We start from the raw sequence: 25,562 nt of genomic DNA, 5'->3' as shown, positions 1-25,562 counted from the left end.
AATGATCTTCGTTACCTGTTTTTCACATGACGTCAAATAAAATGCAGAAGGAAAATGTCGTGATACGGTCTGATAACGTGGCAGAAGGGAGACAGACTCACACCGCAAATGGTACCTTTATGTCACTCACACATAATGGTACCTTTACAATCTTCCTGTTCCAGTCTTATCTCTGCTTTGGGAATAGAACTTTATAGCATTCTATTTCTTATTAAATTTTATTTCTTGTAATAAAATTTGAAGGCAACAATAACAAAACTTGCTCTTTCCATATCCCTGCTGACCCAATTATCCTCTGAAGAGGTACAATCAGTTACTATGGTTATAAATATTCATGCAATGGAACGCATTAATATTACTCAGAAAAAGGAAATTCACAAACTCAATTCTAATCCTCATGAAAGTGAAAAATTACAGAAATGATGAATAAATAAATGATCAGAAGATAAAAGTTTGCAGCATATTCTATAAAGTTGTTTGTCATCAAGCTTCAGCCCCGGAGGTTAAGTAAATGCACATGCAATCCACCTGTATATCAGCATTATCTAAATGTTGTTCTGATTGCCAATTGATTTTCACCTCTTGGGGACCTATCAGGCCATTTGTACAGCATGCATGAACACATCACAGATTTCATTGAGACATCCCGGCAGAGCAACCTGCTTATGCGTGCATATATGTATGCATAAGTGCACATACACTTGCATGGGTGCGCATTCATTTGCGGAACTATTATTTAACTATGGAACTTGCTCAAAATCCAGAGGACTTTAATTAACCTTTTCCTATCAGATACATTAGATAGAGGGCCAAAATCAAAATGATACAAGTAGTCTTCAAAAAGCCTGGGTAAACATCCTGGAAAAAGCAGCACTCATAGTACATGTGTTAAATAATTTTCTTTTTTAATAACAGAACTGTGTTGGCTGTCAGAAAACTGTAACATGTGATGCATTTATTTTAACATATTAACTGTTAACCAAACACACACATCCCTCTCACAGGAAGAATTTCTAACTCACCTGTGAAACGTATTGGATTATATATTATTACATATATTATACAATATATGACTTGTTCAGTAATTTCTAGTTCTACATGTACAACTCGAATTAAATAACCTTTGTCTAAGGTTATTTAGACAATCCTCTCCCTTAGATGTCCCTCTTAAAGATCTGACATAATTTTTCCAAAATAGTATTACTTTTAACTTTACATATCTTTTCATGTACAACTGTATTAAAAAAATTATTTACTCCCACAATAAAATCTGTTTATACTCCTTTCAGATCTCCTGTTCAGGTTTCTTATGCTAGATATACTAAGGCAAATAACCCACAGAAATCCTTGGTCTCTTCACATTGTGAGGTACGCTGTAATTTAGAGGCAAAAAAAAAAAAAAAAAAAAAGAAAAAATTTCTGTAGAGAAAATTAGTATATACAGGATGCTGTTACTTTTCATGATTACAGCTTGCCTGAATATGTAAGGCCATCTAAATTTTAAATTATACACATAACTTCAATTACAACATTATAGCTTCATCTGAAGCAAGCAATTGCATTTTGTAAAATAAATTAATACTTCATTTTAAGAAGCTGTAGAGAAGGCCAAACATTTAAAGTATGCCAAGTCATTAATGCACCAATTTGTCATCTCTTTTCTCACAAGCTTTGATCAACTTCTTCCATCTTCTCAATTTGCTTCCACATAAAACTGTTTAACATGCTACAAACAGCATTACACACGAGTGCTCCAACATTTCCTGTCACATACATAGAGCAAGACTCTGCTCTTCAACTGTTGGAGCATCTTCTCAATGGAAGCTTCATTTTCCACCACAGACAAGCCTTCTGAAACTTAAGTGTTTTCTTCTAACACTGCCTGTCAGACAGAAGAAAAATAATTATTGAAAAACAGTTTGCATGTCTGATTTTTCTTGTCCTATTTTATAGATTAATATTAAATATGAAAATGAGAATTTGTTGGTTTTTTAAAAATTAGAGGTTAAAAGCTCAATTTTTTTCCCACTCCAACTGAATGTAGATTACTAGGAAAGCAAGCATAATAGTGTGTGTAATATGATTAAAATTATTAAGTACAATAATTACCAGACAACTAAGCTAGCATATCAAGAAAAAACATAAGAAAAACATTTATATCTGCACTAAGCCTACTTAGGTCTAAGCAAACAGTTCCTTTCTTATGGGAATTTCCCCACCCCCCCCTTTTAAAACTAATTATTCTGGGAAGCCATTCCCAAACTTAGGGGTTGTGCTTCACATTTTCTATTACCTGTTGAAACAAAGAAAACTTTCATTTCCCACGGTGTAAGTTTTATTTAGTGCATATCAGTAACAGGAAAACACTTTAAATGTCTCTAACCCAGGAGACTAATGAAGGATAAAACACTTCCTCAGATATATAAGATTATGTTCCACTACAAAACAGAACAAAAAGGCATAATCCAATATATGAAAAATATGCCTCATTGTTTTACTGTAAAACCCAGGAATGTTGCCAAATGTATTGTTCCTGACTATTTTAGACTGCCTTTCTACAATTTGTTTTCCTTTAAGGAAACAAAATAGTATTAATTTACATCTAATTTAATAGCAGGTGAAAGCTGTCAGCCTTTTCATCTTTAAGAGTAAAATAAGAATAAATTCAATCTCCACTGAACGCAAGAGAAACAGCTTTACAAAACTTCATGCACACATTCAGTCATGCATAATCTAACCAGTATGCACTAGATCATGGCTCACATAAGATTGAGGGGAAAATAATGTAAAACTACAGTTAAAAAAAAGAAAAATTACTCTACCTTTTCTCTTTTAAGCACTTGGTATTTGGGACTCTGGAGATCTTCAATGCTTTCAGCAATTGGCTTATTCAGTGTTTCCGGCAGAAGGAGAGTCAGGAATCCTGCTGACAGCCCAGTGATTCCAAACACCACAAACGGTACAGAAGGACTAAGAGACCTCTAAAAATTAAAAATTCACAGTAAAAAGCCAGCATTGTTTCCTGCTTTTAAAATGTATGATTCATATGAGCTGCACTCAAAACCAGAAGACTACAAGTTTTCACTCCAGCAATCTGTGCAATTATTCATATACTAGTAGAACAAAGAAACCCAGTAAATGTCACTTCACAGAAACAGCCCCATACCAAAACTTTGTTTACTAAAAGAACTCAGATACTGAGCGAGCTTTAGCAGTATTGAATGCATTATGATAATCATTTCACTAACAGATGAAATATTAAACACAGAACATTATCTAATTTGTAAAAAGAATAAAATTCCAGGTACTTTTAAACATCTTGTGCATTAATTCTTGAAATCGAGTGAATGTTCTTTAATTTTTCATAAAACAAATCTTTCAAGCAAAAAAAAAAAAATAGCAAAGTGCTTTTGAGACAATTTAATAAATCTGAGTTACATTATAAGTAGAAAATAATCTTACCATAGATGGCACAAATGGAGCCAATATGCCTCCAAATCTGCAAGACATGGAACAGACACCCAAGCCAGCGTTTCTATTTCAAACAAAGAATGAAAGATTTGTAGTTTCAGAATACACAACTGAATCATGCAGGAACATGTGGTGGAACTTCCAGAACCAACTTACACTTTATTTTTTAAGTTATCAATAGTCTCAAGCAGTTATGCTGAAGATTTTCTACAAGTATCTGCGAGCAAGGTAAATCACATCCTTTAAAGCCCTTACAAAGCCACCCTGTTGTGCAATCCTTCACAAAAGTTTGAACAAAGAGAGAGGTTTTCCAGCCTGCCACATAGGGCAATTTAATTGGAAATCCCTGTGCTGGTTGGGGTGTGATTTCAAAACTTGGCAGGATCTTCAGACAGAAGATCCTGAATGCTACCTCTAGCTCAGGCTGTCGGTAGCAGCCTCTCTTCTGCCACCTCAGGATGCAGAGGTGAAACACCAGTGCTTACCTCCAAACAGAAATTAACTATTTGCCAGTGTGAAGCTTGCAAACATCTGGCCAGATGTGTCACTAGAAGGGCTGCTGAATTCTGCGCTCCCTTCAATTTTCAGCCAAATTTAAAACAATCCCACCTAGACTGTGATAATCAAAGCACAGGTTAGAACAGCAGGAGCCTCTTCAAAGAAAGTTAAAAGTCTTTTGCTGATCAAATACAGAAATCTTCCATCTCTGTTTCACTCCTAAATATGGTATTTAACAGCCCATTCAGAGACTGATACTGGCACCAGTCATCACTGAGACAGCAAGAACCAGCTCACAGTGGCTGTTGTTCTCCCTACATCTCTCGGTTGCTTCCTCTCATTCATCATCATCCTCCTCAGTCACACCACTGAGCTGAGTGGTTTTGGCTTACCCTGTTTCCTTTTCCTCCTCCAAAGACAGGAAGACAGTGACAGGATTAAAGATGACAAGCAGAGAGGTGACATGGGTCACTAGTATACCAAAACCGCCCACCTGCATATCCCTTCCTAATGGCCCTTTGCACAGGTTAAAGGAAACAGATGATGATGAGGAGCCAGTGACTTTGCTATAAAAATAAACAGACAAAGCAACTTTCTCTCTTATCAGGTCCTCTTGGGAAAAGGAAATTAGCAACCCACACTTCCTCACATTAAGGCAACATTAACCCAAACCCCACAAGACAAGGTCAAGCACCTTCCCTGTCAACAAAATCCCTGAACAGATGAGACACACCAGTCTGTGCGTGAACCATTCACTTAGAAGCATCCTTCCCACAGACCCTAAGCCTGTCCATATCCAGAGATGGAGAATTCCACAATTTGGGTTAGGTAGAAGAACGTCATGGTATCCAAGAGGAAAAATGCATTATTGCCCAAGCACTATTAGCAAGTATTCTTGAGATGCTGCACTGCCAATATCTGACCACCTGCCACCTGTCTTGCCTTACTGCCCTGGTTTCACCACTCTTAGTAGAGCACCTACTAAACCCAACTGATTGCATGTGCTCTTGCGATCCCACAGAGCACCCACTGAGCTAATGTTAGCCAAAACAGCTCTACAACTAGAGTAATCACAGCTCTGCTCAAGCCAGTTAGTCCTGCTGCAGGTGCCTGCCAAGGAACACATGCCATGTGGCACTCCTCGTGTGGCAATTCAGCAGAAAGAATTGTGGATTGTTTCTTGTAAAAAAAGCCAGAGATCCAAAGGACAAGTATTTTAAGGGAGTACAAACTTCACCTACCACCACTGACATTAAGTGAAAATACAATAGTTTCCCCACTGTGAAAATAAGCAAATGAGCTTTCCAAAACTATCCTAGACAGTCCAGTGGCCCCACTCCAAATTCACTCATCACATACAAGGATGTCATCATTTCACAAGCATTTTCTCACAGAAAAATAAAAACCCTCAAAAAACAATGAAACACGTCCCCCCCCCCAAAAGAAAATCCCAAACAAACAAACAACAAAAAAAACCCCACGAGTTTGGCCTTACATCTATATTATTAGAGCTACGATTAAATTTTGCTCCAAAAGACAGCCTTCCCTTTTGTCCAAAATGCAATGGTATTTTTAACTTGTTTTTAACTTTAACTTTTTTGTTCCCAGAAGGTATTTTAAAGACACATCAAAAAGGACAAAAGGCCAAAGCACGTACACACTTTCCAGCTTGCAGCACCTCCCCGTTTCTAACATGAGTTGTAGTTGTCATTACTCCATGTATCAGTTAACTTAAAAAGATATGCCTAACAGCTTTCATGCTTAAAGCAGTAAGTAGGTTTAAATAAAGAGCAGTAATACTAGAGACATTTAATTTTTTTTGTAAAACATCCAACTGGAGGGGAGAAAAAAAAAAAAAAAAAAAAAAAAAAAAAAAGTGTGTTCCACCTGCTCTCCGCTGGCCTTGTATGGTCCATGTCTCAGCACACGGCCTGCCTAAGCTCCGCTCAGAGCCACGCCAGGACCAGAACGAAGCTTTGCAAAGACCACCAGATGGTGCTGGTGGTTTGCTTTAAATTGAACACTCGCCCATCACTGCTTTTCTTGCATAAACTCTCACACTTGCAATGACAGTACCAGAGAGATATCAAACATTTTTAAACACATAAGTTGCCATGTGAGGAATTTTCCTACGGTTTAACTTAACGGTTTGCCACAGTATTAAACATGAGTGGTCTAATGAAGTTGCAGCTTTTTAAACTGCCCTTATTCTTGCATTTTCTCCACTGGCAGGCTGTGTATTTGACACACAAAGTTACTTTTTTTACCACAATATTAGTGTGGATTCTCAAGCGAAACAGCCCTTTACTTGATTAATTTTTTTTTTAAATTTTCCTAATCACAAACTCTTAGTTTCAAATGCACAGACACACTTCTGTAATTCCTGCTAGGTATGAGCTGTCACATGCTTGGCACTGAACATCAGTGAGACTTAGGAAGACAGCATCATATGGAAACACAGTGAAACAAGCAAAAGTTGAGGAATTAAAATATTCTCGGATTTAATTCTCTTGATTCTCAACTCCAGAAAAGCGGAGGGGACAGGAAAAGTCAAAAACTGCCTGCTTCAAAAAAAAAGTACAAAAGTTTGGACTGGGAGAATGTAAACAAACCCCCACACCCAAATTCCATCAGTGCATTTGGGACTTGCATATTAAACCTAAATCTGTGCCAAGAACCACAAGCTCAGTATCTGAAAACAGACAATCCACCTCCACCCTCACAAGTTTGATTGCAAAACACAAAACCTGCATTCACAGTCTAGCTTTTATGCCTCCAGAACATATGGCAATTTGTGAACCTCAAAAGAGAAAAAAAGCCAATCCAAAGAGTCACCCACATTTTTATGTACACACATCCCCACCCCCAAACGCTCCCCCATCAAGACCTCAGTGTCCTAGAATCAAGTGATTTATGTCATCGTTTTAATTGCCTCTGCAGTGCGACAGGACACATCTACCAGCCAGAAACGCTTTCCTACTCCACATCAGCTTTCAACTTTCCTGCTCTCTTTAAAGAAGGGCTCAATTTTTGCAGTAGTTTTGTAGTTGCTGTTCTTGAACAACTTGTGCAATATGGTTCTTGAGCAACTTGTGCAAAATTCTGAACATGTACTTAGAGTACAGTTCAGAGAATCCTGTGGAACTGAGATGGGAGTGAGAAGAACAAGACCCTGTGATATTTTATTTTCCTATCTCAGGTTTATCTTGAGACAACAGGAGAGAGAGTCATAAGAAGAGTCCATAAGAACTATGAAAAATAAGGTTTTAGCCCACTTGTTCATGAATTACATGGTATAAAGCAGATTAGTGTCATACATAAACTATTAAAATGAGTTGCATTATGAATATTTAATTAAATAACAAAGATATAGACCAGCACTTGTTCTTTCCAGCAGGGAAACAAGCATAATTGTATCGGAGACATAAGTATACAGAGGGACTGTAAATAGTCCTTACTGCGTAGCCTATGTTTATGCTTAAGTCAGCATATACTTCCATCACATAATTATGTTTGGGTTTGCACCCTGTAATTTTATCCCCAAAAATCAATAGTAGAAATGAGAAATACAGCACCTAGCACTGCAGTATAAGAAGTTGGTTTTCCTATTTTTATTCCAGATTCAAAGCTAGAGGAAGTTGCCACAAACAGCCCAGGAAACTGCAAGGGTGCAAAACGCGTGACTAATATAAAAAGCCCTTTCAAGCCCTGTCAAGCTGCCTTAATTACAGAAAGAACTCATATTGATATTTCAGGTAAAAGTCATTACAGATAAATATTAAAGCACACCAGAAATCAGTATTGCCATGCATGAAGAGTACTTTCATTTACCCAGAAGCTCTGGTAATTACCTCAGTACTGTTGGGTACAGTTCAGATGTATAAATATACACGATGTTGAAAGCAGCACTGACCATCATTTTTCCACATAAAGCTAACAAAGTGGGACTGAAGAGCAGACCTTTCAGGGAAAAACAAAAAAACAAAAAAACAAAAAACCAAGCTGTAAGCATAAATAGTCTGTTTTCTTTCTTTTTCTTTTTTTTTAAATAACAACGTTGAAAAGCAGTATTTCAGTTCCAATCATTTTAAGAGCTAGAATAAGAACAGATAAATAAAATTATATTTACCATCAAGAAAACTGGACCCATTTTGGTGGGGGAAGTATAAAACTATCACAGCTCTGAATGGAAGGGCTAAGACTTCCCGCTCTGCAGTCAGAATACCTTACCAGGTAACAGCATCTTTTGACAAGTACAAACAGACATCATTGCCTCCTTGACTAATTTATTAGATTAAAACCATAAAACTTGATTCACCTCAACAGTTTATTGGCTCCCCAAGGACATCCTGTTGGGACTTAAAATGCAACAGCTTTGTAATTGGAAATAACAAGTGCTAATGCAGCCCAGTTTACTAATAGACAGAGCTACACTGGCTAAACTGAAGTGTGCATCATTTAAAGGCCAAACAAAATCTGTCTTTCATTATCCTAATTTGGTTGTGTCTGCATAATCCATTAAAAAAAAAAAAAAGATAATTTAATTTATTTATTTTTTAATCATAAGAAAGAATAAATGCTCCAATTAGCTGCGTTTCAGGTTCTCTTCCTCAGCACCAAGTTCAGCATGTTTTGGTTTGGATCAAATTATGTTGATTAATAATGGAAAATCTGATTGTTTCTCGATTGATTTTCTTTTAATTTTTGCCCTTTTATTCATCTGATCAAGTCAGATTCTATTTCAACTGAAGCAGAAATTCATTTGTACATAAGCTGAAATCCAGAAACTTAATTTAATTTCTTTAAGCATGATGCATTTCTGCAGTTGTTTCTATAATTCAAGCAAAACAGATGCAACATTTTCATCCAAGTTCTCCTTTTGCTCAGTTAAATGCTGGATACAATCACCAGATGGAGAGGTGTGAACCTGGTCCTCAGAGCCTCACTGGGTGCTGTCAGGAAGCTGGGACATCCCTTTTCTTCCATCAACCAAAGATGAAATGAAGAGATTTGTAATTCTCAAATGTGTTTTAAAACTTGCTGTTCCTCTCCCAGGGAGACTTAAATTGAACACTGCATATCTATATCTCAGAAGCGTAGCATTAGTGCACTTGGGAAGTTTTGGTCTTACTGTCAAAACAGAAGAGTTTGTCTAGACAGAGAAATTAGCACTCAAACTCAGCAGCGAATTTAAAATGCACTGTCTTCTCCAGATTCCCTCCCTCAGAGGAGGCTGAAGGCTGGCCACATGGGGAATTATTGCAGGATTAGAATTACACTGGAAAGCCTCTGCACATCAGCTTCCCTGGATAAGCCGAGACATTGACATTACATTTTCCTTAGAGCCTTGGAACGTATTTTTTGCAATTCTTGCAGAGAAAACAAATGGTCACAAAGGTGCTGATGTTTAAGACCTTTTAGAACAGGAGTTACATCATTACTAGTCTCATTTGCAGTGCCATTATGTAGATTCACCCTCTGGCTGTCATCTTCATGAGTAAAAGTTCTTTTAACTAACTTAAGCAGTACTTTTAAAAATAAGAGAGTCTTTAAATTTACTTCAGAAAAAATATCCACCAAGAAAGGGTAGTGCTCAATGCAATAGGAAATACTTGTTAATGAATTGCTCATTTTCTTTCCTTCTTCAGTGAAAAGCATATCAATGAAAGTCACAAAAAAGTTGTTGTCTTCAGCATAAGATGATAAATCTAAATGAAAGTTAAAATCTAGTTACCCCTAGACTCGAAGTCTTCTTTGCTTGCTATAGCATAACACAGGCACAAAAAGCAATGTCTTCATGCTTTACAGCAGCTTTTGAAAGAAAAGAATGTTACAGCTCCATTCCCCCTCCACTGCCACTCTCCCTCACTATCTTCCAACCTGATACACTAATTAATTGATGCATTCTATGTGGTAAGGTAAGAGGGAGCAGAGGGATATATCAGTTTTAACTTAACCATTGAAGAGATTTTTAGTCTCAACCTCAGTACAGATCTTTACTAACAGAAGTGTTCTTGGTTTATTCCACAGGGGAGATTACTTTGATCAGATTATCAAAGGGAGTGAAGATGTGAGAGGCAAGTGCCAAATCTCTCATTAAAATCTTAAATCCCTTGTAATAAAATCAAGGATCTTATCATTCAGAAGAATGCAGACTTAGACAAATCTAAGAAGTGTTCTCCTTATTGACGGGAGCATCAGACTAGAGATGCAACAATCCTAATTTCATCCAAAATGACTCATCTTCATCATGCGTGGAGCTGAATTTCTTTCTACTTAACTGACACAGATCACTCTGAGCCAAGAACCAGCTTTACTCTTACTGCAGTGGAAAATAAGATGTTTTAATGGGGTTATAGTCAAGTCAACTGGAAACGACAGATTTCCTGAAATTTAGCAACTCTTCAGGAATTATTACCCTATCCTGACTAGTCACTACTGCTCCTCTTTCATTTTGTTTTAAAATATATAAAAAGAAGCTCAAAGAGCAAACTCATTAGAACAAAGGAAAAAAACTCAATAAAAGGAGCAACAAAACATCTGAGGACTTGAATTAACACCAGCATAGCAAACAGGATTACAGGATTTTTTTATCTCTCTCTGTTTTTCTTCCTGAGACTTCTCTAAGATCAATTTGAATTGGATGCCAGACAGCATTTATAACTGTTAGGGATAAACACAACCTACAGAAGGCTACCTTGTAATCGCATCCCTGGTGCTTCTCAGCCAAAACACTTTTAAGGCTAAAGAATTTCTACTGAAGCAGCATTAAAACAACATACAAGAAGCCACTTCTGTTAGTGTCATATAGATATGACTTTTCAGTAGCTAAGTATTAGTAAAGAAAAACTGTACTTGAAATAGGAAGTGAAAATACAAAACCGAACATATGTGAGTGTCACTGACAATGTTAGAAAACACACATCTTTTGAGATGCAAAATATACTTGATGATACTCCATGTTACCATGATGTGTCCTCACAACCGGATAGCACAGCAATATGCATTATAAGACCAAGAAAGGCAGTGAGCTTCTTGCCATCCCTATGGTTTCCATATTGCAAGTCTGAGTTGAATTTCTGATTTTCAAGTACCAAATTATTTTTTTAAAGCTTTTTAGTGGTTTGGATTTTTTTAATGATGAATTAACCTTCTAATGCAGGAAAACCTCCATTCCTATTTTTATAAATATTACAGCCCACCAAAACAAATGTAAAATTACTCAGCATCCCACAACATCAAAGTCCAGTCAAACTAACATTACAATGCACTGCAGTCTGGCTATTAAATCCAGTATTTTAAGGTAAACTGCTTAGTAGTGATACATTAAGGCAGCTGTCAATATCTGAGACAGAATGTGATAGCTTGGTCTGACCTTCAAAGAGCCAAGGGCTTGCAGTCAGACAACCTTAGTCAGCTAACAGGGTCAAATTATGCCCGCAACAAGTTAAAAGCAATATAGACAAGACTCTCGCTCCCTGACCAGCCCCGGAAGGAGAAAGAGGTATAAATGGACAGGCCTTTAGGCCCTCATATACTTGGTCACAAAATACTCATTAATTTGTTTTGTTAGCTTTTGTCCAAATTAACAAACATCTACTTTAGCAGCATTACATACTTACCTGCATTTGTTGGTAAAAACATGGTAAATATACAGGCAAATCCTGCAAATATCAGAAAACATGTCATAGTTTTACGTCTTCCAGACCTAGAAGCAAAAGAGCATCCAGATAAAGATGGAAACAAAGTCCTTCAGTATTTTTTTAATTTGTCTGCAAGATACCAACTAAACCTATTGTACCTTGGTAAGTGCTTCAAATCTTGCATTATTTTCCTAGTTCTGTGTACTGAGGTCCTCCCCAAAAAGTTTTCTTATTTCTAGCCAAGTTCTAATTTTCAAGCTTTTGAATATGTAGCCTTGAGAATCATAGAATGGTTTGGGTTGGAAAGGACCTTAAGATCATCTAGTTCCAACCCCCTGCCATGGGCAGGGACACCTCACACTAAACCGTGTTGCCCAAGGCTCTGTCCAACCTGGCCTTGAACACTGCCGGGGATGGAGCATCCACAACTTCCTTGGGCAACCCATTCCGGTGCCTCACCACCCTCACTGTAAAGAACTTCTTCCTTATATCTAATCTAAACCCCATCTACTTCAGCAACAAGAGCTCTGACTTTTCTTCTTCTCTATATGAGCAAGACAATGGACCCTGTCACCAAAACAGTATTACAGTGCATACACACAAAGATCAAATTTCATGTTGGTCAAGAAAATGCAATTCTAATGCTTCCTAACCTGTGTTTCTCTTTTACAACTTTGCATAAATGTATGCAGTCATGACACACAGTAAAGCTGTTTTGTATGCATTTGTCTAGTAGTATACACGCAGAAATAAGCAAAGTCTATTTCTACTGCCTACTACTTTAAAAGAGAAGACAACAATGGGATAGAAAACCACCAGTCCATCTCCACATCTGCCATATTACAATTTATTTCATCATTATTTGCAAAGAACCACAAAAAGATATTCACAGTAACAGTGTGCAGGCATGTAGAAATAGTACAAATGCTTGTCACTTTGTGAACTCTCACAGCTATTTCTAACTACTGCCCTACAGTAGCAGAACTACAGTTTATCTATGAAAAACATAATACTTCTATTTTTGCAACAGAAAAGCTGTACTTTAACAATACTGCCCACTAAAACTGAATGAGAACAGTGCAGCTGGCTTGCCACATTGTTTTGCGCTAAGCACCTAGAACTACACACATCCTTACTTCAGGAAACCAAAAGCTTTCATTTTACAATTAACCTGATAAATTACAATGGAAATAAAAGACATAGAAAAGAACTTGTGCAGTTTGCGGTTTAAATGCATGTCCTTGCCTCAGGCTTCTTGGGCTTGAGGTGAAGGATGGCTGGTTGTTTTGCTTTTTAGCTTCACTGAGATGACAGCTTTTTACTGCCCAAAAACCCCGAAAACGTGACATACTCACCTGACTGAAGAAAATGGGATTTTTGCCACTGATCTCAGTGAGACTGAAGTATCATTACAAAGATACTCAAACTGAAGGTTAGGTAAAACCCTGAGTAGCTCTGGGTTGCCAGACTGTTTGGCCTTTGGAAATAAATACCCACATAAAGGATGGCCTCCGAATAGCACCAGAATGTATGAAAATAACATGGACATTGATCATTCATACATTAACAAAAACTGAATGGCTCTCACTTCAAAGTTCTCTTTGAAAAGTTTAAGTAAAAACGATCAATGCTGAAAACTGCTTTCAACTGCAGTTGGTAGGCAGTACAAAAACAAGTCATTCTGAATAAAATACGTAAGAGAGATATCTAAGCTATAGATACTGAAATAACTAGGCTACTCACATTTTTTTCCATAAAGATCAAGCCTTTTTTAATAACATTAATAATTTGAATTACTCAAGAGATAAGCGTTTCAAAGATGAACAAAACTGAAAAAAGAGGTAGAAAACTCAGAGTCCCATTTCTGTATCAACTGCAGAAACCCCTGCAGCAGAGTAAATGCCCAAAAAAACCAACACTGTTTAGAAAAACAGGGAAGTATCTTACTGAGAAAAATGTTAATATTTTTCTAAGCTATCAAACATACATATGTAGAAAACTAGGAAATAAGTTTTTCTTACCAGGATTTCTCAATAAAAAACATGCAGAGAGGAAATGCTGGAACTTCTACAAGACCAGAAAGAGCCACATTTAAATACAGATTTCCTCTTAATTCACCAGCATTTAAAGTTAGTCCGTAATACACAAAGCTGCAGACATACCTAAAAAAACCCCATAAAAGTTATATTACTAACCTAAGTTGTCTTTAGGACTAAAAAAGTGTTTAAAAGGGAAATTACGTGGAGTTATGGATTAGCTATCTCGAGTTAAGTGCTAGGAAGAGAGCTCTTAGTTCCCCCCAAAAAAGAGAATAGTTGCTATTTACTTATACAAAGTAACTTCTTGAAAGAAAAAAAGAGGCATGCATATATATGCACAGCACAACTTTCAGAATTTTCTATTAGCTTGCCTTTTTTCCCCGAGGTTATTCAGCAAAGCTAATAAGCTTAACTGTAAGCAGCTGATGCTTAACTGTTGCAAAGCAATCCTAGGAAAGAAAATTATATGTACAACCATTGATTAACATCAAGTGGATTCTCCAAACCTAGAAAAGGCTTCCACAGCAAACCTATTGTCATTTGCCTTGGAAAGAACTAAGCCTGCACATTTCCACCCCACCAAACACAATACTGGCTTTTCAAGACAGCACCTAATATAAATCTATGCAATCTGTATTTTATTTGCCCCCAGTTTTCCTCCAGTGAACCTGTGTAATGTGCTTTTGGGCTCTTAATGCTTATTCTTGCTGCAGCTCTCTACTGTTGTCTAATCCACATAGTCCTTTTCTTCCTAAGACTGATTCAAATCCACATTCTCTCAGTAATTTCTGCTTCAGCTCCTCATTTCACTCAATGTAAATATTATGTTCTCATCGGATTACTTCTTAGTAGGTTTTGAAGCAGTTTCTAAGTGACACACTGAAAATAAAACGCAACAGCTATAATAATGAAACATCAACTTTACAACACATCATTTTAGATTATTATTGTCTGCCACCAACTGACAAATTTGATTTAGTTTCGAGGACAGGATTTTTAAAAAAAAAGGATGAAAACTTTAATTGCTTCCTTGTGCCTGACCCAGTCACAGCATCTCAGCGTCTTGTTATTACATACCAGATGTACATCAGTACAACAGTTCGCCACCGAAGGACAGGGTGTTTTACTAAGTTTAGGATACCAGGTGCTGGTTCATCCTTTCTCAAAGTTCCTGCACTTGGTTTTAACTTTAGGTTTAACCTCTCTTTTCCATTACCAAGGGCAATATATTGCAATACATCTTCGGCTTCTGCCATTTTCCCTTGGGAATACAGCCATCGTGGTGATTCTGGGAGCGTACTAACAGGAAAGAACAGAAAATCAACAATGACAAGTTCATTCCTAGTAACACAGCACTCACTGAAGTCAATCTTTCCACTTTTCAAATCAATGTTTAAAGTATCCATACAAAATTCTGAGAAATCATTCCACTTACATTGTTTTGCCTATCAAATTCCACATACTTGATAATTATACAGTCATCTTACAGAAGGATTGTTGGAGATACTTCACAAAGTACCCAGTCATGCTAGAGGAGTTTAAATGTAAATGTTGACTTCTGCTGAACTGACTTCTTAGGAAATGCTACGCTAGCATTATCCAGGAAGCATCTCACATCTGTCCGAACAGCCTAGGCAAAACTTTATTTTCACGAAGTAAATTTCAAGCTTCTCCATTATGGGAGGGCTTCAAGGTGGAGTGAAGAAAAAAAGAAACCTTACTGGGGAATTACTTATCAGGCTCCAGTACCAGCTCATCGCTGCCCACATTAAATTGTAAATGTCTTATTCCCAAGTATAATCAGAATATCCTTACTTACCACAACTTCAGTTCATGATTCCTGGTTTATTTTGGGTTGTTTTGTTTTGTTTTTTAGGCCATAGAGTGTGCTGCTACTTTTATATGAACCATAAAATAAATACTGGAATATTTTTAACTGAACTTTTATTTTCTCTGGTACTCTTAACAAATATACATCCTACAACCAAACTAAGCTTTCATTACTTCAGAGGATCCCAATATTTTTAGTATTTGGGACAAGTAATTCTACTTCACCAGAAACAGAACACCATAAAGGAAGATACATTATGCAGAACTTCCTTCCTCAGCCCAGACGCTTTGTTTTCCTTCACTACAGGAAGCAGGGGTTTGGGGGTTTTTTTGTGTATTCTTTAATGTCACTTATTTCAAGAACAGATCTAATTTCAAAATCAGATGTTAAAATTGAAATTTTAAGAAATGAAATAAAAATCAGAGGAGTTTTTTTTCTGTGCTGTATGCTAGACATTCCCTGTATTGATGCATAGACAACCTATGAAACTAATTCCTTCATTTCTTCTACAGCTTTCACTAGTGTCAGAAGCATACCAGGTATATTACTTGATATAGTAGAAGAATATTTTGTAACAACACAGGCCAGACAAAGCTAAGCACTTTCAATTCCTTAAATACTGATGCATTTCATAATCATTTTTATGATCATGTCTATTTAGGAATTCTGAATAGGAGCACCCAAGCACAACAATGCTGGGAATGCACACAAGGGACCTCAAAAGCAAGCAGATACATAGCATATCATGCTAAAAAGGCAATTCCAAGTGCTCTCATTTACTTCCCTTTGCATGCGTCTCATGAAAAGAAACTTTATAATCTCTCTAGGATCACTTCCAAAACTTCTTAAGCGCTGAAGCCCTTCCTTGGCAGAAGGCAGTGTTCCTGGCTGATCCTCCAGCTCACAGCCTCTGGCAGGCCTTCCCTTCCCCAAAAAGATTTGTAATCGAGTTTTATTGGACAGCTGGCACACAGCTGCTCTTTGCAATGCTGGCCATCACAACTGTAACAGCATGCAGAAACACAAGCTTGTCTTCTGAGTAACCCTGACATTCTGCTTCATTTAAAACCACTTCTTCCTCCACAATATGATTTTGCTCTTGCTTGGTTCATAAAGCCATATAGAAAAATGTCATCCACCACTCTCTTGAATAATGACAAGAAAAAGTAACTGTTAAATTCCTGCATATTTTTTCTTACCATTATAATTCACATGAACCACTTACAAAGAAAGAAGAAGGAAGATGACTCCTGGAGTATTGGATACCAAGGCAAGGTAGCGCCATTCTCTTACACAGTAACCCAGCAAAGCATAAACAGCAATGCCAATTGCAAATGTCAAATTAGTTAATGAACCTGAAAACACAAGACCAAAACGGTGACTACAGAAACCATTGGCAAAAGAAAACAAAACAAAAAACAAACAAAAAAATTTTCTAGCCCATGTATAATACTATAATTAAGTATAATATGTAATCCCAGTAAAGAATAGCTTCATATAATGTATGGGAGGTTCCCCCTTTCAAAAATATAGGGTGGTACATAGGAGAGTGCAAGGGACGAACAGAAACCTACGGACTAAAGAGAAAACCTGAGGACATCAAAGGGAAGTATTGAGAGTGAATGATTTATTTTGGCCTATTAAGTTAATCTTCAATAGAGGTGGCAAGCTGGAACAGAAATTGGAAGTTATAAAAGTTCAAGGACAGAGTTCAGTGCAAAACCAGCTGCAAGCCAGAGGTTTATTGCAGAATTCTGATGAACAAGCACAAATGTGTTAAAAATATGGGATCAATCTGAACTCCAAAAGCCTAAAAACAAACTCTTTGCAGACTAACAAGAGATCTTGTACTAACCCAGAAACTCTCAGCTATCACCCACAATGACTAGCTCACAGCCAACATCTAGGAGAGCTTCTTTAACACTGCTGAGCTCACTCAGCAGCTCCCCCTCCTTCAGCCCCTGATCAGATGTTCAGCTCCTCTTTCTCAATAGCCTAGCAAAACTAGAATGAAGCACCTAGAGTGATAAGCAGCAGGAGTGTCTCTTCAGTCCATCTGGAGGCTGGACCTGCAGGGAGAAAGGCTGGGAAGAGCACAGAGAAACAACAGGGCTGGGGAGAGAGAAGGCATGAGTCAAAAAAGTGAACCCGGGAGAAGAAAATTCAGTACTTTAAGTGGGAAGCGGTAGCTGAACCACAACTGTCTCATAACTCCCCAGGAGCCCAGGGAAGAAATAAGAAAAATAGTAGAATGAGGTAACTGAAGAAATGGGAGAGAAAGAAATACGCTTATAGCCACAGCAAGTAGGCATTTGGACCATGTTTTTCCCCATGTTGTGCTAGCCAAAAAGGTGTTACACTCTGAGCCACTCCAGCTTTACAGCACTCTGACGTGCAAGTGTTAAATTTATTTTAAGTCTTGGCAGCGGCATATGAAAAAGGACATTTAAAAATACTGGATGGTCAGCACATTCAGCAGCGGAAAAAACACTATCCAGGCACTAAGTCATTTTGTGGTCCAGGGAAGTTTCGAAGAACACTTTGAAGAATACCTTCCCAAGATACCATACAGCATTGTTTGGAAGTTGGCAGAATCTCCCAAAGCATATATTCTTTTTTTAATGTAATACACTGGAGAAATTGAGAAATTTTAGGAATCAATGTACCAATTTTTTAAACCCTCAGTTTTGCTATTTATCAAACTCAATCCCATCTTCCTTAGTCAGGTGCACCTTTCCCACACAAAGAAGAACTTGGATGAATCACATCACACTTGCTTGACTTATGCTACAACCTGACAACCTTGGTACAAATATAAAATGTAAGGTATTGATAGTCAGAACAATAACATGGCACAGTAATAAAAAGATTAAATATTCCCAAATCCCACCTGTAAATGACCAAAATGATTTTCCTACATATTCTTGTGTTAGGACAAAAGACACGAGAGCCATTCCACCGTTCACAATTCCAACAAAAAACCGTGAAACTGCAAATATGTCATAATTTGGAGCTAATGCTGTGACATACCCAAAAACGACATCAAAAAATAGACCTGTAGAGAGAGAATAAAATTAGTAATTAGTACTTATGCTGCGCAGCTTGAACTCAGAAGAAAGGCAGGGACCACAGTCAGTTACTGATGGTAATGAGTGGTCTACAGTACTCTTGTCTCTCATCTCTCACATTTGGCTTTCTGAAATCACACCATATGAAAATTACAACCATTTTCACATCACACACTTGAGGTCTACCATGCCAAAGATTATATTCTCTTGAGACAATGTTACCATTAAACAAAAACACCCTTTCAGCTGCAAACACAGCTGGGAAACAGAACCCAGGACATGAGTAACACACTCTAAAGGTGTTCAGTATTCAGGTAATTAATTTTCCTCCACCCCCTCTAAAAAAAAGCTAATTTTTTTTTTATTGAGAACAATATGGCTAGGCAGTGCGTGGAATAATGTGCTCCAAAAGTGACAGGCATAGCAAAACCACATTACTTTTCATCTCCCACTGATACTCCAGTGAGCACTATGCTACTTAGCACAGTCATAGAAACCAATTTTAGCGCTGCTCTACTTCAAGTGAAAAGCTTATACAGATCATTGACTCTGTATCACTGACAGAGCAGGTGACCCATGCATGGTCAGCCTCCAGGTAGAGGCCCACGGGCATCAAAGAAAGAGATGATGTTATCTATGCAGAATGCTGAAGAAAAGCCTTTCAACAATCTTACCTGAGATATACACTGGTTTCCTGCCCAGTTTATCTGACAAAGGGCCAAACGTGGCATTTCCAATAAGCAATCCGGCAAAATATAGGGATGATGCAAGGCTTACTTTGTAGGCTTCTTGTTCGATTAGGTACCACTGTCAAAAAAAAGAATGTCCTTATTGTTAAAAATATTAGCACCAAGTTGAATTCCTCAAACAAACAAAAAAACCTATCAAAAACTATCAAAATTCTTCTCTTGCCATTTCCCACTCACTTTATATCCAATTCAAATTTTGTTCAAAGTAAGCCAACAGTAGTCCTGGTTTTTTCCTAACAGACTCTCACATCTCTTTCTGTTTTCTCTTCCCCAAGAAATTTCATCACAATATAAACTTTCAACTTAATAAGTGTAATCAGTTGTACCCGAATTCCCAAGCTTTGGCAAGGCAAACTATTTCAAGTTATTAAAACAATGTAAGCCTGAACTGGTAATAGCTTAGCCATTTCAACATTGAACAAGCTTAACTATTTCAATAAGCAGGTAATAAAAATTATTCATTAACAAGAAAAATGCATGTTCACTACTTCAGTACTTAGAGAGTTAGTGCTGCGCAGCTCTGCTTCCTGAACCACGAGTAATCCCTGGTGCCCTTCCTCATCATACACATGTTGAATTGTTGAAGAGAGGCAGGAAGGGATTATGGAAAGATGTCTTTGTTTTATAGTTATCAACTACTCATTGGTACTTTAGTATCTTATTGTGCACATGCATTTGCAATCAAACAAAAGTTAGAAACAAATGATGAGTTTCTTTATAAAATGTACTTTTACCTCATACAAAAGCTAAACCTATGCAGCATAGTCAAAAACTGTGAGAAGAAAAGAAAATTAACTGACAGCTGGAATTAAACTTACACCTTTTCCTGATGGGGCAAGGCACACAGGCAGCTTGTGCAGCCCCTCTGCTACAAACAAGGAGAATCAACATTCAAAAATGTGGTTTTGAGACTACAAACATGCCTGACATTAACTTGGGAAAGAATGGCAAGCAGAAAATCCTAAGCAATTTTCCAGGAAAAGAATTTAACTATTTAATGCAAAATGTCATCCAAACCAATATTTAATCATTAAGTATTCCAAATAATTCCTAGTGTATTTACTGCAAAATTTACTTATAGCAACCTCATGAAACATATGCTTTTACTCAATTGGAACTCACATAGTGGCAAAGTACAGAGAAGACATGGCTCCATCCATGCAGTAACCCACCAGCTAGCTATGCTCTACCCATCCAGCACCCTGCAAGACATAGGTTGCAGGAGCAGATTTAACATGTTTACAGGACCCTTTCTTTAGCCTGATGCACCCAGTGTTCCAGCACTTCAGAGTTCTGGGGAACTTTTGGATACTCTCGGATGGTAAAATTCCTGTGCAGCAGCATTTGCAGCTGGTTTCTACTATACCCCACTGGGTAGTAGATTCTACTCTATCTCACTGGATAAAGATGTAGCCCCAAAACTTACAGTCTCTTAACTTTCTGAGGAGACTTTAGTAATTAACTATTTCTGGGCATGAATCCTCAGGAAACTTCAAGTATAAAAATACCACAGCATGTGCTCTCCAAGGCACAGAGCACTGCTGGCTTGTGCTAGCACTCCACAGCACGCAAACTTTGAACTCCTAGTTCTTGTCTGCAGAGTGCTTCAGGCTGATACAAAGAAACAAAACAACTTCAGGCTCCTGGATGTGGTTGTAAAAATCAGCTTCTCAGAAGTAAAGGACTATTTCTACAGCAAATGTAAAACATTCCTGAACTCGCCTTCCTAAGCACCATCACTTGTCAGGGGGCTGAGTTGATGCCAGATCAAGAATTCTAACAACTGTATTTTCCATGAACCAAGCCCAAGCTGTTACTTATGAAGTCTTAGTTATGCCAAAATTAATTACAATTAGATCTTGAAGCAGAAGTGAAGACCTGCTCTGGAGCATTGCTGAGCTCCAGAGCACAACAGTGCCCCTGCCAAACCAGAACAGAACTGAAAATATTTACAGATTAAGCTCCATCACCCAAATAAGGGAAATAAACTTTGCAAAAGCAGCTTCCTCTCTCAAGACAAGAACAAGAGAAAAGATTGCTTTTGCAAGCTGTTACTCGTGCTGCTTAGCACGTTGCTGGAAAATGCTCAGATTTTAGCAAGTCTGGTATAATAATATGTGAAGAATATAACTTTTAAAAGCATGTGTCTATCTACTTTATTTGCACAAAAGGAACTTGTTAAGTATTTGTCAAAATTAACTGTAGCCTGCCAACAAAGATGTTGCCAATTTTGCTATCACCAAAACAGACATCCTCTCAGCACTTTAAATCCACATGGAGTTTGATTTAGTTGCTAGACCACTAGCACACAGCAAAACGTTGGCCAGCATCTAAAGACTCCATGAAAAGACTATTAGCAATATATTTTTAAAAACTTATGATAAGTTACGGAAATTAAGGGCAACATAAATTTGTTTTGACAACTCTTGAGAATTCCTGCATTTTGGAAATGGGGACACTGACTTTAAAAACACAGTATTAGTTAAAATTTGCTGATTTCTGATTATAAATTAAGCATTACCCCATGTCACTCATCCTGCTGAGAGTCTGAAACTGAGGGGTGATCTTGGAAAACAGGCTGTTTCTGACAGAGGATATGATCCAATATTGCATCATTCCTTCTTATGTCAGGTCACTACATTTTTCCAAGATAAACATTATACACTCACATTTGGGATAATGGGAAGGAAGCAAGAATCTGGCACCAGCTACAGCAAGTGCTAACCTGTCTTGTCCAAGTTTACTGGCAACCGCTCCAAGAATTCAACCAGCAGGACTCTGACAGTTCATGCTACAAGCCAAGCCACCCACACAGTCTTTCTTCTGGCGCTGGCAGTGATGCTTAGGTCACTCCTGCTTGCCTGAGTGACTATAGCCCAGGGACTAGCAAAACACAAATGCAGCCTCCTGTGTGGAATTCATAAGGCGTGAGGATAAAGGGTCAAGCTTCTGTCCCACTGAGCAAACTCCAATCTGTTCCATCTCCTGCTCTCACCACACATGAAAATACCCAGACATGTGGTACATGAGTTTCACTTTCATGCAAGTTCTAATCTTTAAGATGTATCTTCTGTGGGAAACTAACACAACATGATAAAGTTACACCCACAGCAGATTGTGGAGACATGCCAAATTGAACCTTTTCCTGGTAGAAAACAGACACTGGGAGGAGCTCATACTAAATTCCAGAGTTGTAAACTGTAGTTAAATAATCTTTCTTCTTTAGTAATGATTTTGTTGATTAGTAATTAAAGAAAACCGAAAACAAAATAAATAATACACATAAAGTTTAACATAAATTATTATTAGATTTAGGCTACGAAAGCTGAACTAATACTTTATTTTAAATCTGAAAGTATATTATTAATGATGAAATAAAAGAGTCAGAAGGAAGGTTCCCAATAATTCTTAACAGCATAAGCAAAACATTACACTAAGCCCTGCTCAGCTTTTACAAGCAGCACGTCCTGCACCCGTGACATAAATCCCAAGAAGAAATGGTTAGATGCATGGAATTACTTGCCTCAGTTACTATAGAGGTGAAGTTGTCCACAAAACGGATACGCTTGGCAAGCTCAGCTCTGTTCGCTGGAATTTCTTCTTGGTGTATGTGATACTCAGGCACAGCTCCCACAAGCACAATAAGCATTGACTGACAAGCCACATATACCTTAAAATTAGACACAATCATTTACCCCAAAACAATCCCAAGAGACCCGATGGAATACTGTATGCTTTTCATTAAACAATTAACAATTTCCCTTTACCCAGCACCACAAACAAAATGCAGTCAGTCTACTGTGTTTAAATTCCCAGATGTGGTCACTGAGGCTGCTGGGAGCAGCGGGTACCACTCCAGAGATACTGGCACATTCCAGTGAAGCTCCATCTTGACGCCCTCCTTCCTGTGGCAAAGTTGTCCCATTTGTTCTTGCAGTTTTGTAGGCAGGCACAGGAAAGGAAGGTATTAAGAACTTCATCATAGTTTCATAGCTGAGATCTAACAGTTAGACCAAGATTATTATTAAGAAAAAATAAACAAAACCCACAAAAAACCCAAACTATAAAAGAAATCTAAGATTATATTTCTAAAAGCCTCTGCTTGCTCTTTTCATTGCAGAGACTGAAACCTTAACCTGGTCATTATAAAAACTAGAATATGCAGGAACAAAAAAATATTTTTGTGAAGAAACCCTTATGAGAATATTTATTCATTAATATGGGTGTCAAGGTGGTCTGAATGTCTTCCAGGCTTTACATCTAATTTTATTTTTTCTAACTTAAAATAACACTAACCCTAAGCATACCCACATATTGGTGATTTTCAGCATGTTACCATTGATGGAAAAGTTTTGAATCTTGAATGGCTCTCTACGTTGGGCCACAAGTCTTTGGGTGGTGCATTTGGTTAGATATCGGTTTAATGTGCCATTTTATCCTGTGCTCACTCTGGACACTCTTCCAGAAACAAGTTATAACAAAAACCTGCAACCAGCACAGTCTCCCTCCCTCACAACAGCAGATTGATTCAAAATGCAGCAGGAAGCTGTTAGGAAGAAACTAAGCAAGTGAAAGTGTTTGCACGTGGGGTGTGGACACGATTTAAAGGCAGACCCTGAACACCGCATGTCACAAGAGATGACAAAAACAACCAAAAAAAAAAACCACACAGTTGCTGCTGTTAGACTCCATTTCCTTCTACTTCGCACACGCTTAAAAGGCACTCTTAAAGTGAAGAAGTGAAAATGATGGGCATAGAAACAAGGAAAGCATCATAAACTTTGCCAAGTTGAGATGTAAGACAGCACTTGGACGAGAAAGGGGCTTGAAAAGCAACTCTCAAACGGAACAAACCCCACCAAATCCTTTCTGAAACGCCCACAAGCCTCAGGGGGGTCCGCGGGGCTGTTTGCCGCAGAGATGCCAGCGGAGGGTCACTTCGCCACCCTCCTGCCCAAGAGTTACCGCCATCCAGAGCGCCAGCAGAGGAGCACATGGCCAAGACGCCGGTGCCACGACCAGCGAGAGGGAAGCTGCTCAGAGACGAGAAGCTGCGATGGGGGCAGGACCCCGGACCCCCGGCCTGCAGCCCGGCTCTCGCTGTGACACCGTTCCCCAGAAGGCCATCCGAGCCCGCCGGGCGGGTCAGGAAGCGGTCCCGAATGGGCACGGGCATCCTGGCGAGCACGGGAGAGGCGGCTGCGCACGTCCGAGCGGGTGCCCCGCAGCACCCCGCGCCGTGGCACACACGCGGGCCCCGGCTTTTCCTCCACCCGTCCCGCCGCCGCGCTGGCCGCCCTCCCCGGAATGCTGCTGTTCGGGGAACGAAAAAGAAACCAAACCAACGCCGAACAAACTTAAAACCCAGAAAACACGGAAGAGCGACACCGCCGCACGGGGACCAGCGGGCGCGCCCCGCCCCGGCCGGCTCCGCTGCCCCGGCTCCGGCCCGCGGCGCCCCCCGCCGCCTCACCTGCAGCAGCACCAGGAAGGCGGTGAGGCGCCGCTGCCCGCCGCCGAACTCGCCCGCCGCCCCGAAGGCCTCCTCCAGCCCCACCGCCATGGCCCGCCCGCCGCCGCGCTGAGCTGGCGCCCCCGCCCCGCCCGCCGGCCCCGCCGCCGCCCGCCCTCAGCTCACCTGCGGGGTCTGCGCCCCAAGGCGCCCGCCGGCTGAGCGGCAAGTGCCGAGCTGAGGGCAGGGACCTGCTTAAAGACGACATTTCTAGAGCAGCCGCGCCGCTCTCGGCACAAATATCAAAGCAGCCGCTTCACGGGGTGAAGTATTCGATTAGTTAAAAAGCGATCCGGGAGAATCACTGTGTAGGCTGAGCAGAGTGGACAGCAGCAGCAGGTGGTGGTGGTGGTGGTGAACAGCCTCACCGCTACTCCAGGAAGAAAAGGCTACCAATACACCGAGTTGCTCAAGGTAGGATGCAAGGGGATATGGCCAAATCTCTCCAGCAAAAAGGCACTCAAAGCGAAGCTGCAGGAGATGCCCCTGTGAAGGGCAGAATAGCTCAGCAGCTGCTCCAGAGCTGTTTTGAAATGGGAGCAACTCTCCCTCTTCCATGACCTCGACTTTAAGAGAAGCAGGATTTTTCATCAGGATTTAATTAGCCTAGATAATTACAGCCTGCTACCAAAAGTTAATTTTGCCCTGTAGCCTTCTGCCCAGGCTGCTGTCTCTGGCTCGGTCTGGTAATTGGACACCTACAGACCAAGGCAGTGCTGCTTGCTGATTCAATAAAACAAATTAAACTGCC

At 39.1% G+C, this 25,562-nt stretch overlaps 1 protein-coding gene across 3 annotated transcripts; it reads right to left on the bottom strand.

Annotated features, from left to right (window-relative positions):
- Positions 1-884: 884 nt before the first annotated feature.
- Positions 885-24,358, bottom strand: LOC115608938 (solute carrier family 22 member 15-like). Of its 3 annotated transcripts, XM_030488498.1 has the most exons (13): positions 24,159-24,358; positions 23,067-23,299; positions 22,823-22,969; positions 19,225-19,357; positions 18,373-18,537; positions 16,708-16,837; positions 14,729-14,950; positions 13,634-13,774; positions 11,592-11,677; positions 7,821-7,929; positions 3,463-3,535; positions 2,823-2,981; positions 885-1,882 (listed from the first exon to the last, which is right to left on the bottom strand). In XM_030488498.1, the coding sequence occupies exons 2-13, from the start codon at positions 23,280-23,282 to the stop codon at positions 1,859-1,861; spliced, it is 1,605 nt and encodes a 534-aa protein (XP_030344358.1). In that variant the 5' UTR covers positions 23,283-23,299; positions 24,159-24,358; the 3' UTR covers positions 885-1,858. The 3 variants fall into 3 exon arrangements, with proteins under 3 accessions (XP_030344358.1, XP_030344357.1, XP_030344359.1); XM_030488497.1 differs by lacking the exon at positions 24,159-24,358 and having other exon boundaries at positions 23,067-23,360; XM_030488499.1 differs by lacking the exons at positions 885-1,882; positions 24,159-24,358 and having other exon boundaries at positions 2,890-2,979; positions 23,067-23,360.
- Positions 24,359-25,562: the final 1,204 nt, after the last annotated feature.

The sequence above is a fragment of the Strigops habroptila genome, chromosome 5, assembly GCF_004027225.2.
Source record: "Strigops habroptila isolate Jane chromosome 5, bStrHab1.2.pri, whole genome shotgun sequence".
In the NCBI taxonomy this organism is placed as follows: Eukaryota; Metazoa; Chordata; class Aves; order Psittaciformes; family Psittacidae; genus Strigops; species Strigops habroptila.
The sequence above is the reverse complement of the archived record's forward strand: the minus strand, read 5'-3'. Positions and strand labels throughout refer to the sequence as shown.

What these genes read in the sequence shown, in the direction of transcription:
- LOC115608938 (XM_030488498.1), bottom strand. Translation starts at nt 23,282, where the DNA reads ATGATGAAGTTCTTAATACCTTCCTTTCCTGTGCCTGCCTACAAAACT. An exon ending in TCACCTCTATAGTAACTGAG is followed by an intron (nt 19,358 to 22,822) that starts GCAAGTAATTCC and finishes TTTTTTTGACAG; the next exon opens with TGGTACCTAATCGAACAAGA. An exon ending in GTTGTACTGATGTACATCTG is followed by an intron (nt 13,775 to 14,728) that starts GTATGTAATAAC and finishes GGGTTTTTTTAG; the next exon opens with GTATGTCTGCAGCTTTGTGT.